The sequence below is a fragment of the Dermochelys coriacea genome, chromosome 17 (genome assembly GCF_009764565.3).
Source record: "Dermochelys coriacea isolate rDerCor1 chromosome 17, rDerCor1.pri.v4, whole genome shotgun sequence".
Lineage (NCBI taxonomy): Eukaryota > Metazoa > Chordata > Testudines > Dermochelyidae > Dermochelys > Dermochelys coriacea.
In genome coordinates, this window is record NC_050084.1 from 3075032 (window position 1) to 3101489 (window position 26458).

Sequence of the window (26458 nt, forward strand, 5' to 3'; positions counted from 1 at the left end):
TACCTCCAGGCAGCATGCAGTTAACTAGCCATTACTGCAGCAGTCTCCCAGCCTAGTGTGAGAGAAACACAGTGCATGATTTAATCAGCAATCAGTCCGAAATATGGCCTAAAGTCATACTCAAGTCCAGCTGGTAGCTCTAGTGCACAATAATACAGCTTCTAGTAATAGCCAGCACTACAGAGCATGCAAAATTGGTGCAGCTTGGTCATGGGAAAGGATTGTGTGCTGTTAAGTAAATATGAAGCTCCTGACACTGTTCTAATGCACTGGCTTGCTAGTCTCTACACAACTTTTGGAGTTAATATTTTGATCCAATAGCAGATGAAGCAGTAGCTCATCACTTGCTGTGTTACTATAGTGAGATTAGCTCAGCGAGACAGGTTTGCCATATAATATTGTACTTTGCCAACAAGCTGCTTTTCCCTAAATTGTTTGGTTGAAATGTTGTGTGTGGCAGCTCAGTCACTGTCATCACTAGGCAAAACACCTTCTCCCTTTGTTCTCTTGAAGACATGGTCAGGAAAGTTGGTTCCTATTTAGTTGTACTTTAAAGCATTGTATATAGAGGGTAGGTATGCTCCAGCGGATATTAAAAAAATGCCTGGAATTAGTTCTTCTTTCCCCCACAAGGTCTTGTTTCTACCCAACAGAGCAGCACATTGCAAACCCATTACAGTTAAACGTTTGCAGCAAACTGTGACAACCCAGCTTGCTGCATTTATTTATCAAGATTCTGACAGCTTGCCTCTTTCAGCACCAGCAAAACACTCCCCAGACGTAGACCCAAAGGATCTGGAAGGCTTAGCGAGAAGAGGCTTAGTTCTTGGAAACTGACCGTTTATCCATTCCGATGACGACACTGACCACTGTTTGTCCAAAAGCCTGGCTCAATTCCAAGGAACTCCAGCACCTGAGCATGAAATAAGCCTGCCAGGGCGAGGGGTGAAAGGATCATCAGTCATTTAGGAAACAGCAGGCAACATCCTGCTCTGATCACCCCTCCAAAGGCAGGGAAGCAAGTCTGGTGAACCCACAGCTCTTACCAGCGGCACTGGAACACAAGTGAAACTTTCCCACAGGACTGCGTTGTTACCGTAGGTAATAATCAATCACTGCCGAGAAAGCAGCAAAGCCACCACAGCCAATGGCCCCTGCTTTTAAACCAGCTGCAATGCAAAAAGGGAAGGGAAAGAATTAGAAACGCCCTGCATTTCTTCCCATTTACTGGCTTATGCTGCTGGCCTTGAAGAACTCCTAGGATTGCAGAGTTTTCCATGCAGAGAATCTTGCACTCTAATTTTAATTGGATTAGGGGACTTAGATGCATCCCAGGAATTTGGCACACACTGCACTTGGAACCACAGGGACAGGGCCTGTGTGCTGCACTAACTGAGCTTTGTTATGGTTTCTCTGCCTCTGAAGGGCTGCAAATGACTATTGCCAGCTCTGATGCAATGGCTGGATTCACTTGGCTCTGATCTCAGCACTGCAGGTGACTTAGGGTGGCTGAACAGTATGATGGGGACAGAAAGGCAGCAGCTGCTTTAAGAGCTCTAAAAGGATTAGGTCCAGGCCAGACACAGTATAATAGACTTAATTAGGAGCCCTTTCTAGAGCTGTTTGCTTCCCTTAATGCTCTTTGGGAAGACTCCTTTGAGGAAGGGAAAGGAAGGAAGAACTCCACCTTTGCTGAAAAGCACCACAATCCTGTGCTTCAGTACAACCACAGCTCCCCCTTCCAGGCATATTCTTAACAAGGGAGCATTTGGTGGGTTCTTGCCAAAAGCCCAGGTGCTAAGCAGTGATTGGTGCTTAAATATGCCCCATTCTGATGGCTACTAGCTAGACTCGCTCTGGGGCACCAGCTACTGCTGGCATTTCCTAGGTGGTATTTCCTGTGCAATATTCTGTTTAAGTGGTTATTCTACATCTTATCCAAGTGTAATAACACCCAAAGTTATCTGAAAACCTTGAATAAAAATATTTTTCCTTTTGACTGATGCTTGTATATAGTCAGTTTCACTGTATCTTTTATTAGCAGGGAAGCAGATGCAGCACCTAAAGGAAATTTAACTCACTTTGAACTATTACAAGTTCCATGGTGATGCCCCCTTAATACTACATGGAAATGTTCTGCACTTGGGACATCTAGAAAAGATTGCAGTACATCCATGTAGTGGGCGGTCTTGGCCAGAACTAGCACAGAAACAGTTCAAAGAAAGTGCTACTAACCTCTAAAGCCAATGGCTCCTCCAGTGATGCACCCACTAATAACACTGTTCTTCCAGTCTGATTTTCCACGATACTGTGGAATGGAGAAACGCAGTGGAGTCACAGTCGGAAGGTGCACATGGAACTATTAGCATAGCTACTTAATGTTAGTTTTAGAGAATAAAAACACTCCACCAGTCCTCTTGACTCACAGCTGACCATGCTTGTCCCTATTTTTCCAGCAGATAGCAATGTTGACCTTTGGTGTGAGACTTCTTGGGGGGAAGGGGGAGTATTACCTAAGACACTTAGGGTACATCTACACCACAATGAAATGCAGGGGGTTGGTCTGTTTCAGCTGATTTGGGCTTGCAAGGTTTGGGCTGCAGGGCTATAAAACTGCAGTGTAGACATCCAGGCTGGAGCCTAGGCTCCAGCCCAAGCCCGAATGTCTACAATACAGTAGCCCCATAAACCTGAGTCAGCTGACAAGGGCCAGCTGTAGATGTTTTATTACCATGTAGATATACCCTTTTTCTTCTACATGAGTTCATTACACTTTCCAATTAAAATAAAGAAACTTGTTGCCTTATTTCTAAGGAAATATGAAAGTCAAAAGTTTTAGCAGTGAGACAAAAAAGGTCACTTTGCTCTCTAGCTACAAAATGAGATCCAAGACATGATTTTCACCCAACCTCCTTTTTGCTGCTAAAATTTTAGAGGCACAAATAATTATGAGTACAACTGATACTGAGATTTTTTAAAAAAGGTTGGCGAGGCTTTAAAATATAGTCCCCAAAATTAACAATATATTTATCCGGAACTGGAATGATCTTTGTTACCAAGTGTGCCCTAAGAGGGTTGTTCTGTACTTTTTTCTGTTATAACAAGGAATCAGAGGCTGGAAAACACCAAAAAACAAGTGTGCTTCATTTTCCTCCTAGAGCTGCTTTCCACCACCCAAGATTGCTTTAGGGTAGCTCAAGAGCAAGTTAGGTAGGAACACACACGTCAAGGGTTTCTAAAGAATGAAAGCATTTCTGTTGGCTACTTACAGACTCTACTAGACATTCAGTACAGGAGAACATAGCACCCACAATGGCAAAGTTTTTGGCATAGGACATCCCTCGTTGTCCCATATCTTTAAGGACTTCTTTTGCAGTTGGTGTACGATAGGGATCCTTGGGATCAAACCCTACATTGGTATCGATGCCTGCTGTGAATACACCAAATGCTCCTCCCAAAACAAAACCTAAAGAAGCCAAAAAAACCCAGTGAAAATAGAATGTTTCCCCATTGATTGCAGCAATGCAGCACAATCAACACAACAAACATCCCAGAATCCTGATATGTTACAGCATAAAAGACATTTGGGGTCAGAAGAGTGGCCTTCCCCCCACAGTCACATTAATAACACAGCACATCTCCAAGCACCTCAGGCAGCCCTTCTGTTACCCCCCAGGGCCAGTAACAGAGAGCCCAGTGTACTAAGCGGGAAACTGAGGCACAGGGAAGGAGAAGTAACTGACCCAAATATAAAAACAGACATACTGGGTCAAGCCAATGGTGCAGCTAGCCCAGTATCCAGTCCTCTGACAGGAGCCAGTGCTAGATCCTTCAGAGGGAATGAAGAGAACAGGGCAATTACTGAGTGATCCATCCCCTGTCACCCAGTCCCTGCTTCTGGCACTCAGAGATTTAGGGACCCAGAGCATGGAGGTTGTGATCCTGATCTTGGCTAATAGTCATTGATGGACTTGTCCTCCATGAACGTATCTAGTTCTTTTTTGAACCCGGTTATAGCATCCCCTGGCAAGGAGTTCCACAGGGTGACTGTGCCTTGTGCCACGAGCTATGTCCGTAGGTTTGTTTCAAACCAGCCGCCTGTCCATTTCATCGGGTGACCCCCCCCGTTCCCTATCCACGTTCCCCCCACTCCACTGGTGATTTTATAACCCTCCCTCATACCCCCCCGGCCTCTCCTTGTAACACTCCAGCCCGGGTCAGGACACGGGGCTCCAATCCGGGCGCGGCCCAGCTGCCCCGGGGCCCCGGCAGCTCGAGCGGCGGGAAGGGGAGACGGGCGCCAGCTGCCACCCGGCCCCATGCCGGGCGCGGCCCCGCTCCGCACCTCCCACGCAGGCCAGCGCCGCCTTGAACCCGCAGCTCTCCATGACCCGCTCGATCAGCTTCTGCTCCTCGCTCTTGGGCGGGGCCGGGATGCCCCCCAGCGCGGCGGGGTCCAGGGCCCGGGCCTGGCGCGGCCCCCGCCGCTCCCCCACCAGGTGCTCCAGCAGGAGGCTGTACTGCAGCTGGGCCGGCCCGGCCGGCTCAGGCCCGGGGCCGGCGGGCGCGCTGCCCCCCGGGGAGGAGGCCGCCGCCATGACAGGCCGGGTAAACTCAGTCGCTGCCTCCCCAGCCGTAGATTCCACGCTCGGAGTTGAGGGGGGGGGGGGGGGGGCTTCTGCCCCGTCCGCCTGTGGTTCCGCAGCAGCCGATTCGACACGGCGTCACCGCACGCGCGCGCGCGGGCGGGCGGGCGGGCTGCGACTCCCAGCATGCCCATCGCCGAAGGGCTAAGGTGCGCCGGGATTCACGGCTCTTGTAGCCCCTCTCTAACCGCTATGCGCCTGTACATCCAGCGTGCCTTGCGGCAGCCCCCGTAAAGAAACTATGACTCCCGGCATGCTCCGCCGCTTCAGGCCGAGCCGCACGGCCAGGCTCCGCTGCGCGCGGCATCTTGGGACTCGTAGTCCGGAGGGTCTGAGAGGCAGAACCGCATTTCTCAGGGTGCCCCGCGGCGCTCGCCCCCTAGCGGCCGTTAGGACCGTTGCCGAAGAGAGGAAAGGTGCTTGCTGCCAGAGCATCCTCGAGAGGAGGCAGCAGGTGAGCGGGGCTGGGGCGGGCTGGCCCTGGGGGCCTCTCCCAGGGCAGGCCAGGGGGCTGGGAGGCAGAGGGGCCGTTCTGACAGGAGGCTGGGGCCTCGGCCATGGCTCACGGGCTGCAGGAGGGTCCCTGGTGGCTGCCCTGCAAAGGGGGGGGAGGGACCCTGGGCCCTAATGCAGAGGGGCGCCCCCATGGAGGCAACAGGTGCCAGTGGTTAGTTGGAGGGCAGCCAAGGTGCCGGGTGGTCCTCTTCCCCTCTGGAGCCCTGCAGCCACCCCCAGGCCTTGGGGAAAGCCCTGGGTCCCGGGGTGCAGTGTGCCTGCTGGCCAGAGGGAGCAGGGCTGTCCCCTGGGTGGCTCCCACTGACACCGCGCGGTGGCCTTGCCAAGGTGCCCGAGCCCAGAGAGGGAGGCTCCACTGCCCTTCAAGCAACCAAGCCTTTACGGGTACCTGTGCAGTGGGGTTGGTCAAATGTCACCCACAGAGTCCTATGATGCCCCCCCTCGACTTTCTCTTGTCTTCTGGGGTGAGTGGCCCCAGGAAGTTGATACGTCCCAGCATCTGAGGTGGCTGCTTGGGCTAAGACAAGGGCAGCTCCACTCCAGTTCATTTTACATACGTTAGGCAGAGAAACACTAGGTGGACAGATGTTGTCCATGCAGCCCCTCAGCTGAGCGAAGTTTGGATGTCCCTGGCATAACATAGCACTCACGCCTGGGGGTTTGTACGGATCAGGGGGAGAGATAGCTCAGTGGTTTGAGCATTGGCCTGCTAAATCCAGGGTTGCGAGTTCAATCCTTGAGGGGATCGTTTAGGGATCTGCAGTAAAAATTGGGGATTGGTCCTGTTTTGAGCAGGGGGTTGGACTAGATGACCTCCTGAGGTCCCTTCCAACCTGATATTCAATGATCAAGGGGCACTGAGAAGTTTATACAACATCTGTCTTGCAGTCACAAAATGCAATCCTGATTAGTGTCAGATCAAGAAGGGGTTTTAACTCTTACACTACTGTTTGTTTTGTTTGGCAGTAGCGTAGAAACTTCCCATTAATACTTCCCACCTTGATAAGCTTCTCCCTTAAAAAGGGAGGCTGTAAGCTAAAATAAATATTTCAGTCATATATGCTATTTGTTCATGCTTCATTTTGCTCAGTAGGGGCATAGCTGAGCCAGTTTCCCTTTTTGATTCTCATGCACTAGCACAAGTCTGTTGTTAAGCTTGCTGCAAGGAAGGGAAGGATGGGTTTAAAACCAAACAAAATGTTTTGTTATAGTTCTATGGAAAGTTTTTACTATTAATATTTTTTTTTTAAATCTGCAGTGTTTGGCCTAACCGTCAAGGAATAACTGTTATGGTGAGAATGGGTTGCTTTGAGGCACTGAATTTTAATAATTTAAAATGTTAGAAAACATTGTAATGGTTATTTTAAAAGGAATTTATGAACTAAAAGTGACTCATTTCCATGTATCCCTCTGAAAATCAGACCCATGGTCTGAACTGAGTTAGATGCATTAGGTATTCTGTAGTAGATTGTCCTGGTTTTCCTTTTCTCTTTTACCTCAGCATTGTTACTTGTTTACAATGACACACATGCAGATCTGGATAATTCTGTGCAAATATGTTTAACGCTGTATAATGATTTATTTTCCCCTTCAAATATTTTCACTATACGAAGTTGAGCACAACATCCTGACTTGTGCACTGAGTTCCACTGCCCTCTACTGGCTTCTCAATTCTGTTCCCTCTGTAACTGAGTGCAGTAGGTACTCAAGTCTCTTGGTATAAAAAGGAGGAGTCAGGATGTTCTTCATGAGGAGAACTGAATTTCAGAATTCCCTCCCTCCCTTGATCCAAAATAGCCCAGATCTGTTGATCTTCAAGGCACCTGCAAAGCCCATTTATTTCCCTACGATTTTGGGCGAGTGAGAGGTGTGTTGAGTGTTGGGACTTGTGCACTGAGAGTTGGGCTCTCTTTGTGGCTGGAGTGTTGTTTTGGATTATTTTTTCCCAGCTCTGTGATTTGGGATTGGAAGGGTGTGCAATTTATTCTTTCCGTTTCTGGTGTGGTTAGCTGACATACAGGGTAATAGGGACAGGCTCCATTTATTGCCAGAACTTACATGATGATTGTCTTCTGATGTTTTCCCACACAATATCTTTCTTCTCATTATGAATGTCTTCCCCGTTTCCCAGTATCATGCACGCATGGGTTTATATTCTGCATGTGAACTAAGACATTGATCTTACAAACATTTAAGCCTGTGCTTTTCTCTAAGTATGCAAGTCGTCCCATTGACTTTCATGGACTATTCATATGAATAAATTTAAGTGTTTGCACGATTGGGGCCTAGATAGTGTGACTGACAATTCTTGCTATGTGGGACAAGTAGAAACCTGCAGTGAACAAGCTGCTCGCTCCAAACTTCAAATTCTCTCATAATAACTTCATAATCACTGACTGGACACTTGCAAGTTAGTGCTGTTTGAGCCCCTTCAGCACAAGCCTGTCATCTGAATAACTTGCCTGAAATTACACTGACGACTAGGGTGACCAGATAGAAAGTGTGAAAAATTGGGACAGGGTTCAGGGGTAGTGGGCACCTATATAAGAAAAAGCCCCGAATATCGGGATTGTGTCTATAAAATGGGGACATCTGGTCACCCTACTGCCGACTTGGAGTTGCTAAGCCCTCAATGTTCAACCTCTTCCAAGAAACCTCAGTTCTGTCAAGAGAGAGTGCTTTTTTTTTATCTTGCATAGCCCTAACTGGAACGCTTTCAAACATTCTTTTGTCTCTTCTCCCTGTAATTAAAATTAAATGTGTTAAGGATGAAAGGTCACTAGGAGCAAGAAGGTTGCCAAGGAAGATCTCTCCAATGAAAACCTATCTTGGCCCATGAAGCTCGGCGAGGCTCAGGAGGTCAGTTTTTTCCCTCCGCGAACATTGTGCTCTGGTCTGCTGTTCTAGTTTCCCTGATCTGTATTCTGTGGTATCCCTGGGGTTGTTGCAACAAATCTTTTGGTGGCCTCAGAGTGCAGCCACCAACTCTTGCTGATGGCCCTTCTGACAAACGTGTCTGTCTGTCCGTTGCCTCCTGTGGCCTGGCAGTGAGAGGCGCCCCAGGGAAGGTGGGTTGGGAACTCACCAGCTGCGTGTGAAGTGCCTGGCTCCCCATGCCCCAGCCAGGCAGGAGTGGGAGAGCTGCCCAGGGGAGTGCCCCGGCAACCGAATGCTGCAACCACCTCCATTGACAAGAGCCTCCTCCGGCGTCCTGTACACCAGCCCCACATCTCCAGGGGCACTGCCTGGAGCCCCCAAGGAGGCTGCATGGTGCAGGGCACCAATCCCTGTGGTGGCACCAGGGCCAGCACCAAGGCAGTGCATCTCGCTGCCCTTGATAACAGCTAGTCGGGAGCAGCAGCCGTGTGCTACTTTGCCCCTCTCCCCAGTCTCTGCCCAAGCCTTGGGGGCTTTTTGGTGGCAAAGAAATTGCTGGTGGCCACATTTGAGAAACACTGCACATGCCTGCATGGTGGTTTAATGGCCCATTTGGTTAAACAGGTGCACAGCTCACCTGGGAAGTGCTGCTGCTAACTGTGTGGGCCAGATTCTGTGCTCCTTGTTTGTGAGCAGAGGGATAGCTCAGTGGTTTGAGCATTGGCCTGCTAAACCCAGGGTTGTGAGTTGTGAGTTCAATCCTTGAGGGGCCATTTAGGGATCTGGGGCCATTTAGGGATCTGGGGCAAAAATTGGGGATTGGTCCTGCTTTGAGCAGGGGGTTGGACTAGATGACCTCCTGAGGTCCCTTCCAACCCTGATATTCTATGATTCTATTGTTTTTATAAAAAATACTCACAGTGGCTGTCCTATACATTTAGGATCTGTTTAGTTTCACTAGAGGGCAGCACATAGGAGTTTTTAGGAGAAAATTGATCAGTGTCACTGAACCTTTGATTGGAGAATATGGACATGTAGGTCAGTGCCCTTAAGGACAGAGCATTTAAACTGTAAATATAATATTCTTGTCTGAAATTCTGATTCTGAAGTATACCTTTCATAGCTGCAGCACTCGGGCGGTTATTTTGGGTATTGCTGCAAAGAAAGTTTTTGCAGCTCTCGGAACCAATCACTCAAATCCCAGAGTTATTCCAGAAATGACTTCACTGCATGAGAAGCAGTTTAGCAATGGAGACCAAAATAAATAAATAGTTTCCCTCTCTCTTCCCCCCTCATCTTCCCCTTCCCTCCTGGAAAGGCTCTGGGCAGTAATGCTGCCGCATTGTAGGTCTCCTATGACTTTGTGGACAGTTAATGAATTGCAAGTAATTCTGCATAGAGGGCTATTTTTGTAGCTACCTGTGACACCCTGAACAGCTGCTACTTGTGCCAAAGAAGAGCAAAAATTAGCCAAACAGGAATGTCTTTAAGAATCAGCTACCACAGTGTTGGATGTAGAGTAGGGTATTGCCAGCCTCGAGTGTTGAAAAATCATGAGTCAGGCCTCCAAAATCATATGATTGGCTTGAAAATCGTGAGGTTTAAAAATAACACATTTGGGGTTCTTTTTATCTGCCTTCTGCTGTTTGACCTTGGTGATTACGTTTTCAAGCTTTATCCATAGCCGTGAGGCTAGACACTTTTTTTGGGTGTGTGTTTTAATTAAAATTAAAAGTCTCACCTACTAACATGACTCCAGGGGCTGGGGCTGGGGCTTTAAATAAAACACTGAATATCACAGTACTCATGATAAAATCCCAAGAGCTGGCAACACTGACTATAAGAAGCTAGGTAGGCTGGTTGCTGAGAAGCTGCTTCCCCACATGTCACTCACCGTGACTATGGGTGCTCTGAATGCCTGCAGAGGGCTGTGGCTGTTGCACTGATGTGGTTTAGAGCAGTGTTTCTGAATGACTGGTCCGAGGACTGGTGCCAGTTCCTGAAATCTCCCTGACACAGTTTAGGAACTCAACAAGCCAGTCCTTGTATCTAAAAGGTGGAGAAACACTGTTTTAAAGTATGATCCCAGCTGGGACTTCTACCCTCCTTTGGAAGCAGGAAGTGCCTTTGCAAATAAAAAACACGTAGGTTTTAGGGCAGTTTGCAAAGCAGGTGGTGTCAAGCCAAATTCTGGTTGAGGTTATGGCTTGTTTTGCAGTTGGGAATCCATTCCCTTCTTTTCTACTGTTGTCTTGGGGCCTTTTCCACCTTTAATTTTTTTTTGCTGCATTCATAATAAATAGGTTCAGTGGATAGAGCAGGAAATTGGTAGCCAGGACTCTTGGGTTCTATTCCCAAGTCTTACTCACTGACATTAGGGGAGTTACTTAACCTCGCTGTTCATCCATCTATAATGTGGTGATGATGATACTTTAACTAAGTTTGTTTACTTTTTGTAGAGCGGTTTCAGATCCTTGGGTGGAAGGCTCAAGAGAAGGCACAGTATCTAGTGAAATCTGCCTGCTCTCTGAATTCAGCAACTGAAAGCAAAGTTGCTTTATCTTCTGAACCTCACTCAATTTGTTCATAAAATGCAAACCAAAGCTCAAAGTAGGCTAAGGAGGGGATTACTTCTCTACTGAACTGACAGGGCTTTCCAAGCTGATAACAGTTGTCATTATTCTGCTGAACCACCAACATAACCATAAAGACTTGGGCTGTAGCCCACGAGGGCAGGGATTTGAGAGTTAAGGCTGAAAAGACAGTCTGGTGCACTAAGCTCTTGACTCCGGTTAGCATAAGACAGACTGTTTACATTTTTTTCCAAAGCCTTCTCTTAGGACCGGGTAAGCCTGTTCCATGTGACTGCGTTTTGCAATTTGGCAGGAGGCATGAGACTTGGGTTTGGGGGATATTCGTCTGAGTCTTCCTGTTTTCTCTCTCTGTGTCTAATTTACTGTAAGTATTTTTTGTATTTTTTAAGCCCTTTGAAGAGTGAGACACTCTACTGTGCAGGGTATCTGTGCTTTTCATTTGGTCCACCCCCACTCTATCCCTTCACCCTGATATCAGAGAATTGTGTTTTCGCCCAGTGATTAACAATTTTAAAAGTATGTAACATCTCGTAACTCGTGCTAAAAAAGATGTGTATCAAGTTTTTTGATGTCACCTCCCAGGGAAGTAAGCTGTTGTTATAGGAGCCTGAGTTCTCTTTCAAGAAACCTGGTTTAGTTCAGAGAGAAGTCAATGTAGGAGGGCAAGTGCTGTGGGGAGAGATGCAGTGAAAAGGCAAAGGTATCCTCAGTTTGGTAAATGACATTCAGGCTTTGTCAACTGTTGAGATGCTCCTCATATTAAGGACCAGGGGCCCAGTCCTGCAATCCCTCTATGTGGAACACCCATGGAATCCATATGGACCACAATGAATTAAAAACAACAGTGTGTTACATTTCTATCTCCAATTCATAAAAAAAGATGGATTTAACTCAGCTGCAGGTACCTGCAGGTATGGATCTACTCACCACAACCTACCCTATAACACGCAATAGGGCACCATTTCCCTTGGGCCAGATCATACCCACTAGACTTGCACACATATGGGACCCTTTGTAGTTAGATTTACCCTCAGCTTGCTCTATTGGTGAGAGCTGTCACCTCCAGGACACCTTCCCCTTCACTCTTCCTGGACCCTATGCAGCTGGAGTGGATGGAAAGAACCAGTGTTAGGGGAAAGCACATCAAGTGCCTCCATCTGAATTCCATCTCGTGCAGAATCCACTTTGATGAGAGGAACACCCTTAAAGTGAGGTTCAGAGGGCAGGGCCGTCCCTGGCAGCCCAACACGAAGGAAGGATAAACAGCAGCACACTCTGGAATGATTTATTTGGTGGCACCCATACAGTGTCTGATCACAAGCTAAAACGTTTCGTATCTCAATCTTGTAATATCCCAAGTGAAATATTGCCCTTTCAATGACTCAAACATACTTCACAAAATGTGGTTAGGTATCCAAATCTGCAGGTTCCTCTTGCTTGTGCATGGGTCAAAATCTATGACTATTTAAAGGCCTCTTAGTCTTTATTATATTTTTGGCAGTGTGTTATTCTCCAATGACTAAACTGCAGCTATTGCACTGAGGCCTTCAGAACCAAAACAATATTTCTCTGAGTGAGTTCACCTGAAATAGCTCATTTGGTGAGCTGCTGTTCCCTTTTGGATTTGGATAGAATGGGAATTCTGGGTCCAACTCAATGATGCTGTAAGCCGGTACATCTCCATAAACTCCAATGCTCCAGAAGTAAATTGGGCCCTCTGGTTCTAAGCCTTCTGTGTCTCCATCATCCAAAAGCTTCCCAGTGTCTGATGTGATTGAGTGAGTTGCCTTTAAATATCCATTAACTCTAACGGTCACCATGGTAACTGCTGTAATGGAGCCTCTTGCTGGTAGGTTGCCTAGCTCCCTGAGTTATTACAGTTTAATGCTCAGAGCCTGATGGATTCACAATTGGGCAGAGGTCACAAATGTCAGAAAGGAAAACACTGTATATTTTAAATCTCTATGGAAGAGAATCTTGTTGCTGGTGAAAGGAGTGGGATTGACAGCCCTGGAGACTGATGGCGTTGGCCCACAGAAAAGGGACTTAATGGGCAGTAGTGGAGCAACTTTTCCCCATCTGCTACCCCTCCCCAGTGTGCTCCAACTGTGCTCAGGAATGATCTAGTAGAGGGTGGGACAATGTCAGTCTCTGTGGCTGATTCAGTGCTTGGCCTGTCTCCAAGATTGTTAACAAGAGAAATGGTGTTACTCTAGTTGTGAGGTCGATAATACGAGCAAGCTTAGACTCACCGACTAATTGAACCTTGGTCACCAAACAGCCTCCAGACTGTAACGTCTTTCAGTCACTATCCACATGGGCCAGATTTCAGCTAGAGAGCTGGACAGGAAGGGCCTGATCCAAAGCCCACTGAAGACAAAGGAAAGACTCCCATTGCCTTCAATAGGCTTTGGACCAGATCCTAAGGTTCTCTATCTCCTTAATAGTAAGAACATTGGCTAAGTTTTCTATTTAATTTGAGGAAGAAATAATTCTTTCTATGGAGATGTCTAGCTCTTTGGTTAAACATGTTTAACTCTTCATTTGTCTCTTCCTCTCTGCATTTCCTGAGGGCTGTTTGAACTAATCAGTGGACTGAGCATGGGCTGGGAGCTAGGAATTTCTAAGCGATAATTACCCTTCACTGATAAAGTCATTTTTAAGTTATTAGCCTAGGCACCCATCTGCTCGGATGATGGATGAAAAAGAGTGACATTGGAGTTGCCTAGGCAAATGAGAGAGCAGAGTAGCCAAAGCTGATTTAATTTATTTTTTCCTTATTGGTAAAAATGGGAATGAAAACACTGATTCCCCTACCTCACAGGATGTCCAGAGTTAACATTTACAGGGCTTGGAGGAGGAAAACCCTCTGAGTGCTAAAGAATTTTACCACTGGATTGCTTGCTACATGGCTTCCCACTTTTCTGTGCACGCATGCTGTACCTTTTGCACTTCTCTAATTTTCTTGCTCTGCTCCTCCAGCCACTCTGCACAGTGAGCTTGGTGCCTTACCCTGCTGTCCCTCGCAGCCCCTTCCCCCTAGCTGTTCTTGCTGCTCTTCCCACCCGCCTTTTTACACTGTTGATCTCGCATGGTGTTATGCAGACAAAACTACACAGGATCGTTTCAGGGGACAAGACAAGATGTCACGTTTATTATAATAACACAATTTGATTTAAGACCAGTAACTAATATCTAATACTATGTACACACACAAACACACACTCTGAATGTCACTTGGGTTCGTAGCTTGTGGCAGCTAACTGGCCAGGAAAGCCGGACACAAGGAAGGGCTGGGTCTCTGTTGGGCGCACACCAATGCCCTTCCATGTTGGCAGCAGAATGTTACCCTTCAAAGTCTTCCATCTCACCCATCCTTTTTGTAGGCTTTAGTTTGAATCCAGAGTCTATAGGTCTTGCTGTGTCATGCTGCCTCTGGGTTTGGTGTGATTGATCACCCATCAATTGCAGACATGACTTTCAGCCTGGGACCTGGCTTTGATGTTTCTTCAGTTGTACTTTTGTTCTTTTCTTTTGAGGGTGGACTCTTCTTGCTTTGTCAGGATTGTTGTCTGCATCTTCAGCCAGTGGTGTTTATACTTTATTTCATCAGGACAGGCTGGGGCTGGAGGTTGATTCCATCATCCATACATACCTCATCAACACATCTAAACTAAACTAAACTAATAAGATTACATCATTTGCAAAAATGAAGGTTGCAGCAGGGTTTACCAAATGGAGTTAGCATTTTAAAATGGAGTTTGAGTTACAATATGGACAAGTGTAAGGAATGGCAAACAGTGAGCAGAAGTTACAATATGGTCAAGTGTAAGGAATGACAAACAGTGAGCAGAAGTTACAATGTTGAAGCAGTGCAAGTTTCAGTGATTTAAGCAGCAGTTGGATTGAATGTGAAACTCAATTAGCCAGTTATTGGGGTACCTGGTTTTATGACTGAATGTAGATTCATTCATAAAACTTTACTTATGAAGTTCTATTAATAAAGTGAACAATTAAAAACAATTTCATTGATCAGTTCTACAATGGCCTCTGTTCAACTTTCTTCACTTGGCATGCCTGTGCATACTCAGTGATTTCTTCTGTTCTGATACCATTTTGGCTCTTGTGGGATTTTGTTCAGCTTTTAGAAAAGGAGGACTTGTGGCACCTTAGAGACTAACAAATTTATTTGAGCACAAGTCTCTAAGGTGCCACAAGTCCTCCTTTTCTTTTTGCGGATACAGACTAACACGGCTGCTACTCTGAAACCTGTTCAGCTTTTGTTCAACTTTTTCTGACTGGCAAACTGTCCCCAAACTTGGTTGAATATATCTTCCTCTGGCTTTATGTTCTGACGATCTTGCATCATTGCTTTCTTATTTGAATCTTTGCTGGAGACTTGAATTAGTCACTTGCTTTTCAGGGAACTTCAAGAGCTGAGAGTGCTTGCTCTTGTCCCAATAGATCAGTCCCAGTTCTATAAACTGTGATTCTTTAGGGCTTGGATAGAGACTAGGAGAGAGGATGTGTTAACAGGGAACTAGCCCCAGTGTCCTGGCCATGTTCCATTTATATGAATTACATTTTACATAACTAGACGTACCCCAATTTTCCTCTCTTAAATGCTACTGTATAATATTGCTGGTCCAGAGCTAGTTGTATCCAGAGGTGGATGCAAGTACCCGATTTATCGCTTGTAAAATGCTTTGGGTTCCTTTAGGATTCAAGGAGCTATAGAAATGCAAGGAGATTATTATTTTGTTCATTATCAGAGTGAGCCCACCTACGTGCAACATCTATTGTTCCCCAGGGAGTCAGACGGCTTATGCCATAGGTAGGTTGCTAGGACTTCATTCTAGCTACTTTCTTGCTTCTCTGCTCATTATGTCTGTTGCCTTCAGATTTTGAAGAGTTTGAGTGGTATTTCTGTTTGTAAATCAGGCTGATGTTCATGGTAACTGTGCTTTAGGAGAAAACATGAGGATGAGCCCTGGACCTGGTGTAGTAATTTGCTTTCAATTTCTGGGTCTTGTGTTTGATGACAGCTGATAGTATTGTGTACATCTGTGAAGAATAGACCAGCCATTTGTTTTAAGGAGAAGTTCATGCTGCTGACATGTGAATCCTGGAAGTGGAGGTATTTGCTCCTAGTTGCTTCAGGGGCAATTAGAACCTGAGGCATATGCCAACTGGACACCTCTGCTGCTGAATTTAGAAATGTCCCAATTGATTTTATCTGCAGTAATATGATTATTGTGTGTTTAAATATCTGTGAATTGGGGGTTTGCAGCTATGTAATTTCTATGTGGCACCTTAGAGACTAACAAATTTATTTGAGCATAAGCTTTCGTGAGCTACAGCTCACTGCATCGGATGCATTCGGATGAAGTGAGCTGTAGCTCACAAAAACTTATGCTCAAATAAATTTGTTAGTCTCTAAGGTGCCACTAGTACTCCTTTTTCTTTTTTAAATACAGACTAACACGGCTGCTACTCTGAAACCTGTAATTTCTATGATTAGCAACCATGTAATACAAAGATTTAATCTTTGTATTACATCATCTCTACATAAATCATGAAAGCAGAGCCAGAATCTCAGAATGGAATTTCCTTGCATTCCATCAATGCATATTTCTTAATATTTTATAATAAGTTACAGTTAGTTCTGAGAAAACTTAGGCCTGGAAAATTGTCTTGTTAGTGGCTAATTTTGAGTGGCAGCCTTTAGGAATGATCACCTATTTGGGAGTGAGGAACTGCTCAATTCTAATGCAGACCTTCCCACTGACTCTCTGGATTTGGTCAAGTCCCTAAAGTCAACATGTTCAAAAGACTTCAAATATTGAAAAATTTGAAAATCAGAAAAAAGCCACAAGAATGATTAAATGATCAGAAAGCCTGCCTCAACAAAGAGAAGGTTAAAGGGTGACTTGATCAAAGTCTATAAGTTCCTACATGGGGAAGAAATATTTAATAGTGGGCTCTTCAATCTAGGAAGAAAAGCATAACATGATTCAGTGGTTGGAAATTGAAGCTGGACAAATTCAGACTGGAAATAAGGCATACTGTAAATTTTTTAACAGTGAGAGTAATTAACTATTTGGAACAAGTTACTAAGGATCATGTGAATTCTCCATCACAGACAATTTTTAAATCAAGACTGGAAACTGGATGTTTTTCTAAAAGATCTGCTCTAGGAAGTTCTCTGGCCCGTGTTGTAGAAGAGGTCGGACTACATGATCACAGTGGTCCATTCTGGCCTTGCAATCTATGAATCTATGAAAAGTAGCCTCTGATTTTGAGTTTTTAATTTAAAACAACTTGAGTCTGATTTTCAGAGATGTTAAGCACATGTATATCTAGCTGAAGTCAATTGGCATTGCAGGACCTCAGTACCTCTGAAAATTGGACCACTAACTTCTATGTTCCTCACTTAACCCGTCTATAAACTGGATATTGCTAGCCTATATCAGTAACTTGTTTGATGTCTGTAAAGCACTTTGAGATCCTGGATTGAGGGTGAGAGGGAAGCACTAGGATTTTATGATATCCATAATCAAACTTCATAGCTAGCTGCACTCAGAAACCCTGCCCTACATTAGAGAACCCATTAACCTCCTGGGATTTGAACTATATGTGCTTCATCATTTTTCTTTATCAGTTTGTCCTGATTCTTGTTGCTGCTGGGCCCCCAGGCATGCATCTTGTATAGGAGCTGTGCCCTGCAATGCTGCAGCTGTTCTAGGGCTGTCAGCAGTTCCACTGGAAGCCCCTCAAAAACAGAGGTGACAACTCAGCTGTTTTTATGTATATCATCCTGAAATGCACCGTAAAGCTCTAAGCCTAGAGACACCCTGCACCAGCCCATTGAATTCAGTATATTCTATTTCAAAGCAGCCTCAGACACACATCCTGGCCAAGCCTAAATTCCTTTTCCTGCTCTGAGAGTTGGTGGCATGCAGCAAAAATGTAGTAATGTGGTGGTTCTGGGAAAGCACCTCACAATGTCAAATGACCATCTTTCTTAGTTCCTATTATGTTAGCTCTGGGGGAACATGCACCTGATCCCATGCCATCTTTTTCAGCACTTCAATCAAGGAGGAGCAGCCGGGGAATGCACCTGCTGGGCTGCCTGAATAGTCCAGTTACAGCCAGGTAGAGGGCACTTACTGTGCTGCTTGAACAGGGTCACTCTCAATGGATTGTTAATGGGATGATGGCCTCAAAACATATACAATGGAAAAGTAGCAGTGAAAGTGTTCAGATAAAAAATGGAGACCCCCAACCCTCTAGTTCACTCTCCACTTGCTACATTGGGCATTAGTTGTTATTATTTTTCCTAGGAATACAACGGCACTTTCTTCACCACTCATGACTTGTCCAAGAGAGCCCTGCACAGCCCCCCATTGGGGAGCACTAAGTCATAGCTGGACATTCATTTCACTTGTAAATGTCTTGCCCTTTTGAATGGAAGGGAAAACCACAGTAAAGCTACCCTTACTCCAGCGAGGGGTTTTAAGGGGCTTTTTCTACCCCTCAGTTATGTCACACTCACATTACTGAAGCATGTCACCACCTTCAGCTTTTCTGACCCATATTTTTGTCAGCGATATATCCATTGCTGCTGAGAGAACCTTGTATCAATTAGCACAGTTTAAAAACAGGAAGAATGCTTCATTTCTTTTTTTAAGCCTTTGTTTTCTTTGTAATTATGATGCTGGTTTTGGTACAATATATATATAATGTGGTTTCTCATGCTGTAATTTCCATAGCGATCAAAGATTTAGGAACCAGCCATGTTAGTCCTCAGTCAGATTCTTGAGTACACAGGCCACTGCCTGCACTTTTCTTTTGGGCAGAAGTAAGTGCAGATCAGTTTCTACTCCCTAAACTTTAGGGCACAAGCAGTGACATTGGCACATCCCAGTTTCCCCCCCTCATCATCCCAATTGCATAATTTTGCAACTGGAATTCCTGTGGCTTCAGAAAATTCCAGCAGATGTTCCTTAGCCCTTCTGTGAGCCTCTCCGTAGTCTCTTTTCTCTATCTGCTCCTGGAAGGTGTAAGTGATTGTGATTGATGGTGCAGCCAGAGAGTGGAATGCTGCCAACAGTGCACCATCTGGAAACTGATCTAATACCAATTTACACCAAGTAGAAACCAGTTTCAGGGTATAGTCTTCTGGCTCTCCTCTCTGCAGCAGACGCTGAAAGCACATAAACTGCTGACTCTGGGGTAAGTTACTCTTCTGCTGAAACTGTAAAGGAAAATACATTAAAGGGCTTTGAAAACACCTTGGTTCAAAGTAGTTCTTGCAACATGTTGTAGTTGCAATTAGAGCTGTCAAGCAATTAAAAATATTAATTACACGATTAAAAATATTGTACTGTTAAACAATAATAATACCATTTATTTAACTATTTTTGATGTTTTCTACATTTCGAATATATTGATTTCAATTACAACCTAGAATACAAAGTGTACAGTGCTCACTTTCTATTTATTTTTGAATACAAATATTTGCACTGTAAAAAAGAAAAGAAATCGAGTATTTCAACTCACCTAATACAAGTACTGTAGTGCAATCTCTTTATCATGAAAGGTTTCAGAGTAGCAGCTGAGTTAATCTGTATTCGCAAAAAGAAAAGGAGTACTTGTGACACCTTAGAGATAATATAATACCCATTGTTTCATGTTCTCTGTGTGTGTATATAAATCTCCCCACTGTATTTTCCGCTGAATGCATCCGATGAAGTGAGCTATAACTCACGAAAACTTATGCTCAAATAAATTTGTTAGTCTCTAAAGTGCCACAAGTACTCCTTTTCTTTTTATCATGAAAGTTGAACTTACAAATGTCGAATTGCATACAAAAAGTAACTGCATTCAAAAATAAAAACAGTATAAAACTTTAGACCCTACAAGTCCACTCAGTCCTACTTCAGCCAATCACTCAGACAAACAAGTTTGATTGCATTTGCAGGACATCATGGTGCCCACTTCTTGTTTACACTGTCACCTGAAAGTGAGAACAGGCATTCGCATGGCACTGTTGTAATTGGCATTGCAAGATATTTATGTGCCAGATGTGCTAAAGATTCATATTTCCCTTCATGCTTCAACCACCATTCCAGAGGTTATGTGTCCATGCTGATGACGGGGTCAGCTCAATAATAATCCAGAGCAGAGCGGATTGATGCATGTTCGTTTTCATCCTCTGAGTCAGATGACACCAGCAGAAGGTTGATTGATTTTTTTTTTGGTGGTTCGGGTTCTGTAGTTTCCGCATTGGAGTGTTGCTGTTTTAAGACTTCTGAAAGCTGCTCCACACTTCGTCCCTCTCAGATTTTGGACAGCACTTCAGATTCTTAAACGTTGGGTCGAATGCTGTAGCTATTTTTTGAAATCTCACTTTGGTACCTTCTTTGCATTTTGTCAAATCTGAAGTGACAGCGTTTGTAAATCAAACGTGCTGGGTCATCATCTGAGACTGCTATAACATGAAATGTATGGTGGAATGCAGGTAAAACACAGCAGAGGACATACAATTCTCTCCCAAGAAGTTCAGTCACAAATTTAATTAATGCACTATTTTTTATTTTTTTTTAACGAACATCATCAGCATGGAAGCTTGTCCTATGGAATGGTGGCTGAAGCATGAAGACGCATACGAATGTTTAGCATATCTGACATGTAATTACCTTGCAATGCCAGGTACAAAAGTGCCATAGGAAAGCCTATTCTCACTTTCAGGTGACATTGTGAATAAGAAGCAGGCAGCAGTATCTCCTGTAAATGTAAACAAACTTCTTTGTCTTAGTGATTGGCTGAACAAGACGTAGGACTGAGTAGGCTCTAAAGTTTTACATTGTTTGTTTTGTTTTTGAGTGCAGTTATGTAACAAAAAAAAATTCTACATTTGTAAGTTACACTTTCAAGATAGAGATTGCACTACAGTATTTGTATGAGGTAAATTGAAAAATACTATTTCTTTGTCATTTTTACAATGCAAATATTTGTAATAAAAATAATATAAAGTGAGCACTGTGCACTTTGCATTCTGTGTTTTAATAGAAATCAGTATTTGAAAATGTAGAAAAAATTCCAAAAATATTTAATAAATTTCAATTGGTATTCTATAGTTTAACAGAATGATTAATTTTTTTAATTGCAGTTAACTCAAAAAAATTAACTGCGTTTAATTGACAGCCCTAATTGCAATGTTATTGCTATTAACATTTCAAACAGCTTTTGGGAGTCAGAGCTGGTCTAGTAACTGAAGCATTTTCATATGCTATGTTGTTTAATATGTGCAGTAAGGAATTATTTCCGCCCCCCAACAGTACACAAGTCTGACATTGCGTTGGGAAGTCCTGGTGAATTAACTGAGAGTGAATTAACTGAGATTTTTGAATCACCTGAACTACAAGATGGAGTTGAATCCTTATGTGTATTTGCGAAAAGGTGGTATTCCCACCCTGCTTGAAAATGATCAACACTTCACTTGCTGTGTAGGTTCAAAACTTTCCCCCTTCCTGACATCTGGCTCTGTTAACAAGGTAATGCAACAAACTCCACCCAAGCTTTCTTGTTTGGTGTGGCTGTTCTTACGAAAGATCAGCTCAGCCCCAGGCCCTAGATATCTCTCTCCAGATGAATCCATTGAATCTCCATTGCATCCGATGAAGTGAGCTGTAGCTCACGAAAGCTTATGCTCAAATACATTTGTTAGTCTCTAACGTGCCACAAGTACTCCTTTTCTTTTTGCAAATACAGATTAACTCGGCTGCTACTCTGAAATCTCTCCAGAGGGGATATTCCCAGATCCTTTGGGTGGATTAATGAGCTGCACCTGCCACAATGAGTCAGTAGGAGGACAGGGAGCTGTGTTCCTTAGGTGCCACCAATAGTAGCTAAGCAAGCGCAGAGCCACATGAGCTGGGGTGCAGTGCAGAGGTGGGCAAACCAGTCTGGGTAAAACATGTGCGAAGACGTAATCTTCAGAGATTTTTTTTTTTAAAGTGCTTCTTTACTGGTGGGGTTTTTCCTTCTCCATATAGTCCCTTACTCATTTGGAATCTTAAATGGTTCTCTGTTCTTGTAAGTAGATGCATTTATTACCCATTAACGTTCTGCTTGGGAATCAGAGAGGGGTGCTGAAAACTGCTGGAGTCGCTTACAGACCCTTATACTTTTTGAAAACAAATTCATTCTCTTAGTTGACGTGTCCTGGTTTTTCTCTGTTCTTTGATGTTTCAGTATTGTTCTTTACTTTTCTGAAATCTCAACAATGCAGAACAAAGGAAACTGGCTGGTTATCTGCCTCCCATAGTATTCCCTGTTACTCCTATGTGAGATTTCTAACAATCCTGCCCTCTTCTAGCAGAGAGTGTTCTCTCCAGCAGTTTTCAGAATAGCAGCCGTGTTAGTCTGTATTCGCAAAAAGAAAAGGAGTACTTGTGGCACCTTAGAGACTAACAAATTTATTTGAGCATCCGATGAAGTGAGCTGTAGCTCACGAAAGCTTATGCTCAAATACATTTGTTAGTCTCTAAGGTGCCACAAGTACTCCTTTTCTTTCTCCAGCAGTTGTAAGTGAAAGCTTCTGGCTATGCCATAGGCTGAGCTTACAGGATATCTGGGTGGGAACCTGGACCTGTGTAATTTTCCCCTAATAAACACAGGAAATCCTTGAGTTCTTCAAGTCTGCACACACAGGCATCTCGCACTGGCTGCACCCTTACAGGCAACTGTCCTTGGAGTTCACTTTCTTTTGATTAGCATCATCTTGTTAATCAAGCAGCAGAGTGTTTTCAGCAAAATGGAAGCTGATTGTTGCCCCATGATTCTTTCTGCACATGGGCTGCTAGTGCCTTGAACTTCCTTCCTGTCATCAGCAATGAAACTGAGAAAAGAAGAATAAAGAGGAGTTGGTATCAGAGCTGCACAGCGAGAAAAAGGGCAGGGTGAACATAGCCCCAAAGCCACAGCCCGACTCCAACTAATTCCCACTCTTCCTGGTGACTTTCCCTTGTAATTAACTCTAGGTTTTATATCTGCAGACAATAATGTTCCATGCTTCACAACTGAATTAGAGACTCCCTTGAAAACCACATTGATGTTGACATCACAGCCTCCTTTATGGAATGTCTCTTTGTAACTAGGGCTTTTGCAAATACAAGTTCAGTTTGTAAGAGCCTATCTTTGGGTTCAAGTTTTGCATTCACCCTCTTCTGTTCCTTGTATAAACCTCTTTTCCACATCCCTATTTATGAATACCTGCCTCCCAAATGAGCCTCACAATTCAAATTCAGCCTTTGATCCTTTCCATCACACTGTGCCTTAAGCAAGATTGTGGTTGAAAAAGAGCATGCCTCAGAATACGTTTAGTTTCCTGGGGTGCTCTGTTATTATGGTGCACTGACTGGCAGGGTTTGTTCATCATAATGCTGTTCATAACACACTGGTGTAATTCTGCTCCTGCTGTGTAAGTGATCAGATTGTGCCCAATGGCATGTGAGTTCTAGGAGATTATGGTTATAAAGTAGGTGGGAGACAATAGATGCGTGTGTGCGCATGCACAATTTGCTAGCTCTGCCTCTTTCTGCACTTGCACATTTGGTTGACAGATCTATTTCAGATGTGAATCTTGCCGATTCTTTGTTTTAATTTTAAATTACTTTCATATCCTCACTTCACACCCCTGCTACTGGGTGAAAGGAAGGACAGTTAATGCTCTGGCCTGGGGCTCAGGAGGTCAGTCTTCTTACCCTAATCCTGCCACAAACTTCCAGTGTGACTTTGTGCAAGTCATTTAATCTATCTGTGCCTTGGCTCCTCAGTTGTCAAATGGAGATATTTTCCTCCCTTGTGAGGATAAATTCTTTAGTGTATGTGAGGTGCTCAGATAATTATAGCGATGAATGCCATAGAAAAGGCTACTAATCAATAAATATTGTGATTTGTTGGGTTTGGGTGGATTGTGTGGAACAGTTACTCTGTTATATCCAATGTACCAAAACTCTAGTGAGCAAGTTTTGTGGCTTTTTCCTACTCATGCTGAGCATTTTCAACGTTGGGTTTTGGTCAAGTGATATCTGTCACAGCTAAAAATATCTTTAAGGACAAATATAACAGTTCTCTGTGTGTGTGTGTGAGAAAGTCCGGGGCTGGTTTCCCACTGAACTCACCAGCAATGACAAAGAGACAATAATGTACTTCAGTCCAAAAAAATGTGTGTCTGTATTTTCAAACAGGGAACTTTTCAGGTGGTACACGTTGGCCTGGTGTCTCTGGCACTTACTTACTGTTGGTTTTGATTCTGCCATTTTGCAGTTTGCCCTTCCTGGTTCTGAAAGCCGCCCAAAGTCAACTTGGAGTGGAGATTTGAGCGCTATCAGGCTGTCCCTACATTTATCACCAAAAATAATATGATTTGCCTCCCAAGAGGAGGAGCAGAGTTCATTTATATGAAACTATCTGCTAGTAATTTGTTAATATGAATGCCAGCGGGTACTGCCTTCTGATTATAGCTTGCAACAGGGAGAGGTCTCAGAAGCCTCATAGCACATAAAAAAGTAAGGATGGAAAAGTTCTATAGTCTGTGGTCACCTAGTCTGTCCCCACATAGTGCGGGGATTGACAAACCAGACTGAATACGGTAAATAAACAATGATGTACCTTCCTTGGTCTGCAGCTTTGAGACCTGGACATAGCCGCCCCTCCCTCCAGGATCCAAGGCCCACAGCTTGAGACCAACAATGACCTGGAAATAGCCTTTGGATGAAGAGTTTACACGTGGCACATCATTGGCTTCCTGTGGGGTTGTGTCAGGGCATCTTGGCCCCTAGAATGAGGGTTTCGGGAGGGGCTCAGTGAGGGCAGAGCTATGTATAGGCCGCCACTACATTTAGGATCTGATTGTAAACAGCTGGTTAAAATAAACCCTCACTAGCTTTCTTTTCTAAGGAGACTGCTGTTGTATCACTGTCACTTATATTCCAGGTTCACATCACAATGGGAAAAACCCACACCTAATTCTAGAGATGGACCCAAACTAATACCCTGGTCTGAATGGCCTAGGATGCAGATTGAGAGAAGAATTTTGCAAATAGCCCTGCCTCTATAATAGGCCAAACCAACACCCTAGTTCTGAATATGCCCCAAACTTGGAAGTGTTTGAAATTCACATTTGGTTCTAATTTCTCTCCTCCCCACCCGAGGGGATCCTATGTCTGCCTGATTCCTGTCTGTAAAAATCCCTTGCCCGTTCTCTCTGCACACACTAAAGCTCACTCACTCCAGAGGGCTGAAGGGTGAGGGGAGTCCCCCAGGCATTTCTCAGCCCCTTACCCCTTATTCACTTTCTTCTAACCTAGGAGCTGATGGGTGCTTCTGCTTGGGTCACTGAGATCTGATGGGGCGAGGCACTCTTTCCATTCCCTGTGCTATCAGCACAGGGCTCTCAGCTCTTGACAATATGGGGAGCTCTGGGGCTGGATTCCTATTTCTCCTTCCCCCACCCCAACCCCACAGGTTAGATCATGACTGAATCTCTGTTTTATTGTAAAAACCCCACTCTGCACCTTTTCAAGGCAGTGGTAGAGGTGAGGGAAATGCCTCTTGAGTGGGGCTACTGGGGAGGAGATGCTCAGTATGGAATATAAGGGCTTGTGGGTGCAGCTTCTGTAATTTTCCTCCAAAGACCACCCCCACCCCCGAAAATATCTCCTTTTGGTGCCCGCCTTGTTATCTTTTCTGCAATATAAATGCTGCATTTCAGTTGATACAGACTTGACTGGGGCTCGTCATACCATCTACCAATGTACATTTCTACTCTGAGGGCTGAAGGAATAAGGAACCCTTCCCTGCTTTCTGAAGGGGACTGCTGCCCTGCATAGCTCTGAATTCAGGTACAAATGGCTTGCCTGCAGGAATTCCTCCTAGTATGATGGAAGTATAATATTTCTCTTTCCCTTGTGAGAGAGAGAGAGAGAGAGAGTGCACGCATACATGCGTGTTTGCTGAATGCCAAAGCGCTGGTAAAGCCAGCTTGTTCCATATGTGAATCATTTCTCAAGCAGCTCTCAGTGTCTTGTTGCAATGTGGTTTTCCTCTCAGGGAAGCACAAAAGCCCTGAATTCTCAGTCTGGCTTGCACATGTTGTCAGAGGCTAGCAGGAGACAGTTTTCCTTTTAATACAAGGAGGAGAAAAAGCCTTCACTGTAAGTATTTAATCCTCTATTTATTTGTAAGGTGGGAACTGGATTCTCTCTAGTGGGCTTTAGTGGACAGAAGTGCATTCTTGCAGCAAAGCAGACTGCCTTGCTTAACGACACCTGGATGTAATGTCTGACACTAAATAAAACTAGATTGGATGAAGCACTAGAAGATGCACTGTAAGGAACACTACTGCATTGGCAGGGAGCTGGGCTGGATGGTCTATTAGATGTTAACGATAGAAAATGATCCTATGAGAACTGGCTACTGTGTATTTTTCTGTTTAGCTGCGTGGAACTGAGCTAGTGACTGATGGGCTGAAGCTGTCACTCTGCCTGCCTCGGCTCTTTTCCTGTTGGTATTCAGTGATTTCTTCCAACAGCAGGGTTAAACAGTAGCACAAATAGGTTTCCCCAAGCTGCTGAGATTGTCCAGTCAAGAAGGGACCAGGCTTTTGTGCAAGCTGCTTCAGAAAAAAAATTGGCAGTTACCTTGTCTGCAAGGGGAATGAGTACAAATGTTGGGGAGCATGGCCAGATCTGCGCTCTCACTCCATCAAAGAAGGGGGCTGCTGAAACTCTGAGGAGGAAGCTCCAGTTTCAACAG

At 44.5% G+C, this 26458-nt stretch overlaps 2 protein-coding genes across 12 annotated transcripts in view; one reads left to right on the forward strand and one right to left on the reverse strand.

Moving 5' to 3' along the window:
• Positions 1-673: 673 nt before the first annotated feature.
• TIMM22 (translocase of inner mitochondrial membrane 22) lies at positions 674-4767 on the reverse strand. 2 transcript variants are annotated; one of them, XM_038375264.2, is made up of 5 exons: positions 4346-4767; positions 3270-3466; positions 2236-2308; positions 1047-1169; positions 674-930 (listed from the first exon to the last, which is right to left on the reverse strand). In XM_038375264.2, the coding sequence occupies exons 1-4, from the start codon at positions 4596-4598 to the stop codon at positions 1093-1095; spliced, it is 600 nt and encodes a 199-aa protein (XP_038231192.1). In that variant the 5' UTR covers positions 4599-4767; the 3' UTR covers positions 674-930; positions 1047-1092. The 2 variants fall into 2 exon arrangements, with proteins under 2 accessions (XP_038231192.1, XP_038231191.1); XM_038375263.2 differs by having other exon boundaries at positions 674-1169; positions 4346-4765.
• Positions 4768-4792: 25 nt separating this feature from the next.
• SPECC1 (sperm antigen with calponin homology and coiled-coil domains 1) overlaps positions 4793-26458 on the forward strand; it is a 168479-nt gene continuing 146813 nt past the window's right edge. For 3 of the 10 annotated variants that reach the window (XR_006276237.1, XM_043499483.1, XM_043499484.1), the window contains exon 1: positions 4878-5100. Coding sequence is in view for 7 of the 10 variants with exons in the window: in XM_043499483.1 (XP_043355418.1) it covers positions 4888-5100 (213 nt within the window). In the remaining 3 variants the exon portion in view is untranslated. Of the gene's footprint in view, positions 5101-6421; positions 6455-25430; positions 25546-25700; positions 25858-26458 lie in introns of those variants that run through there. The other 7 variants (XM_038375246.1, XM_038375254.2, XM_038375253.2 and 4 more) reach the window with 7 other exon arrangements.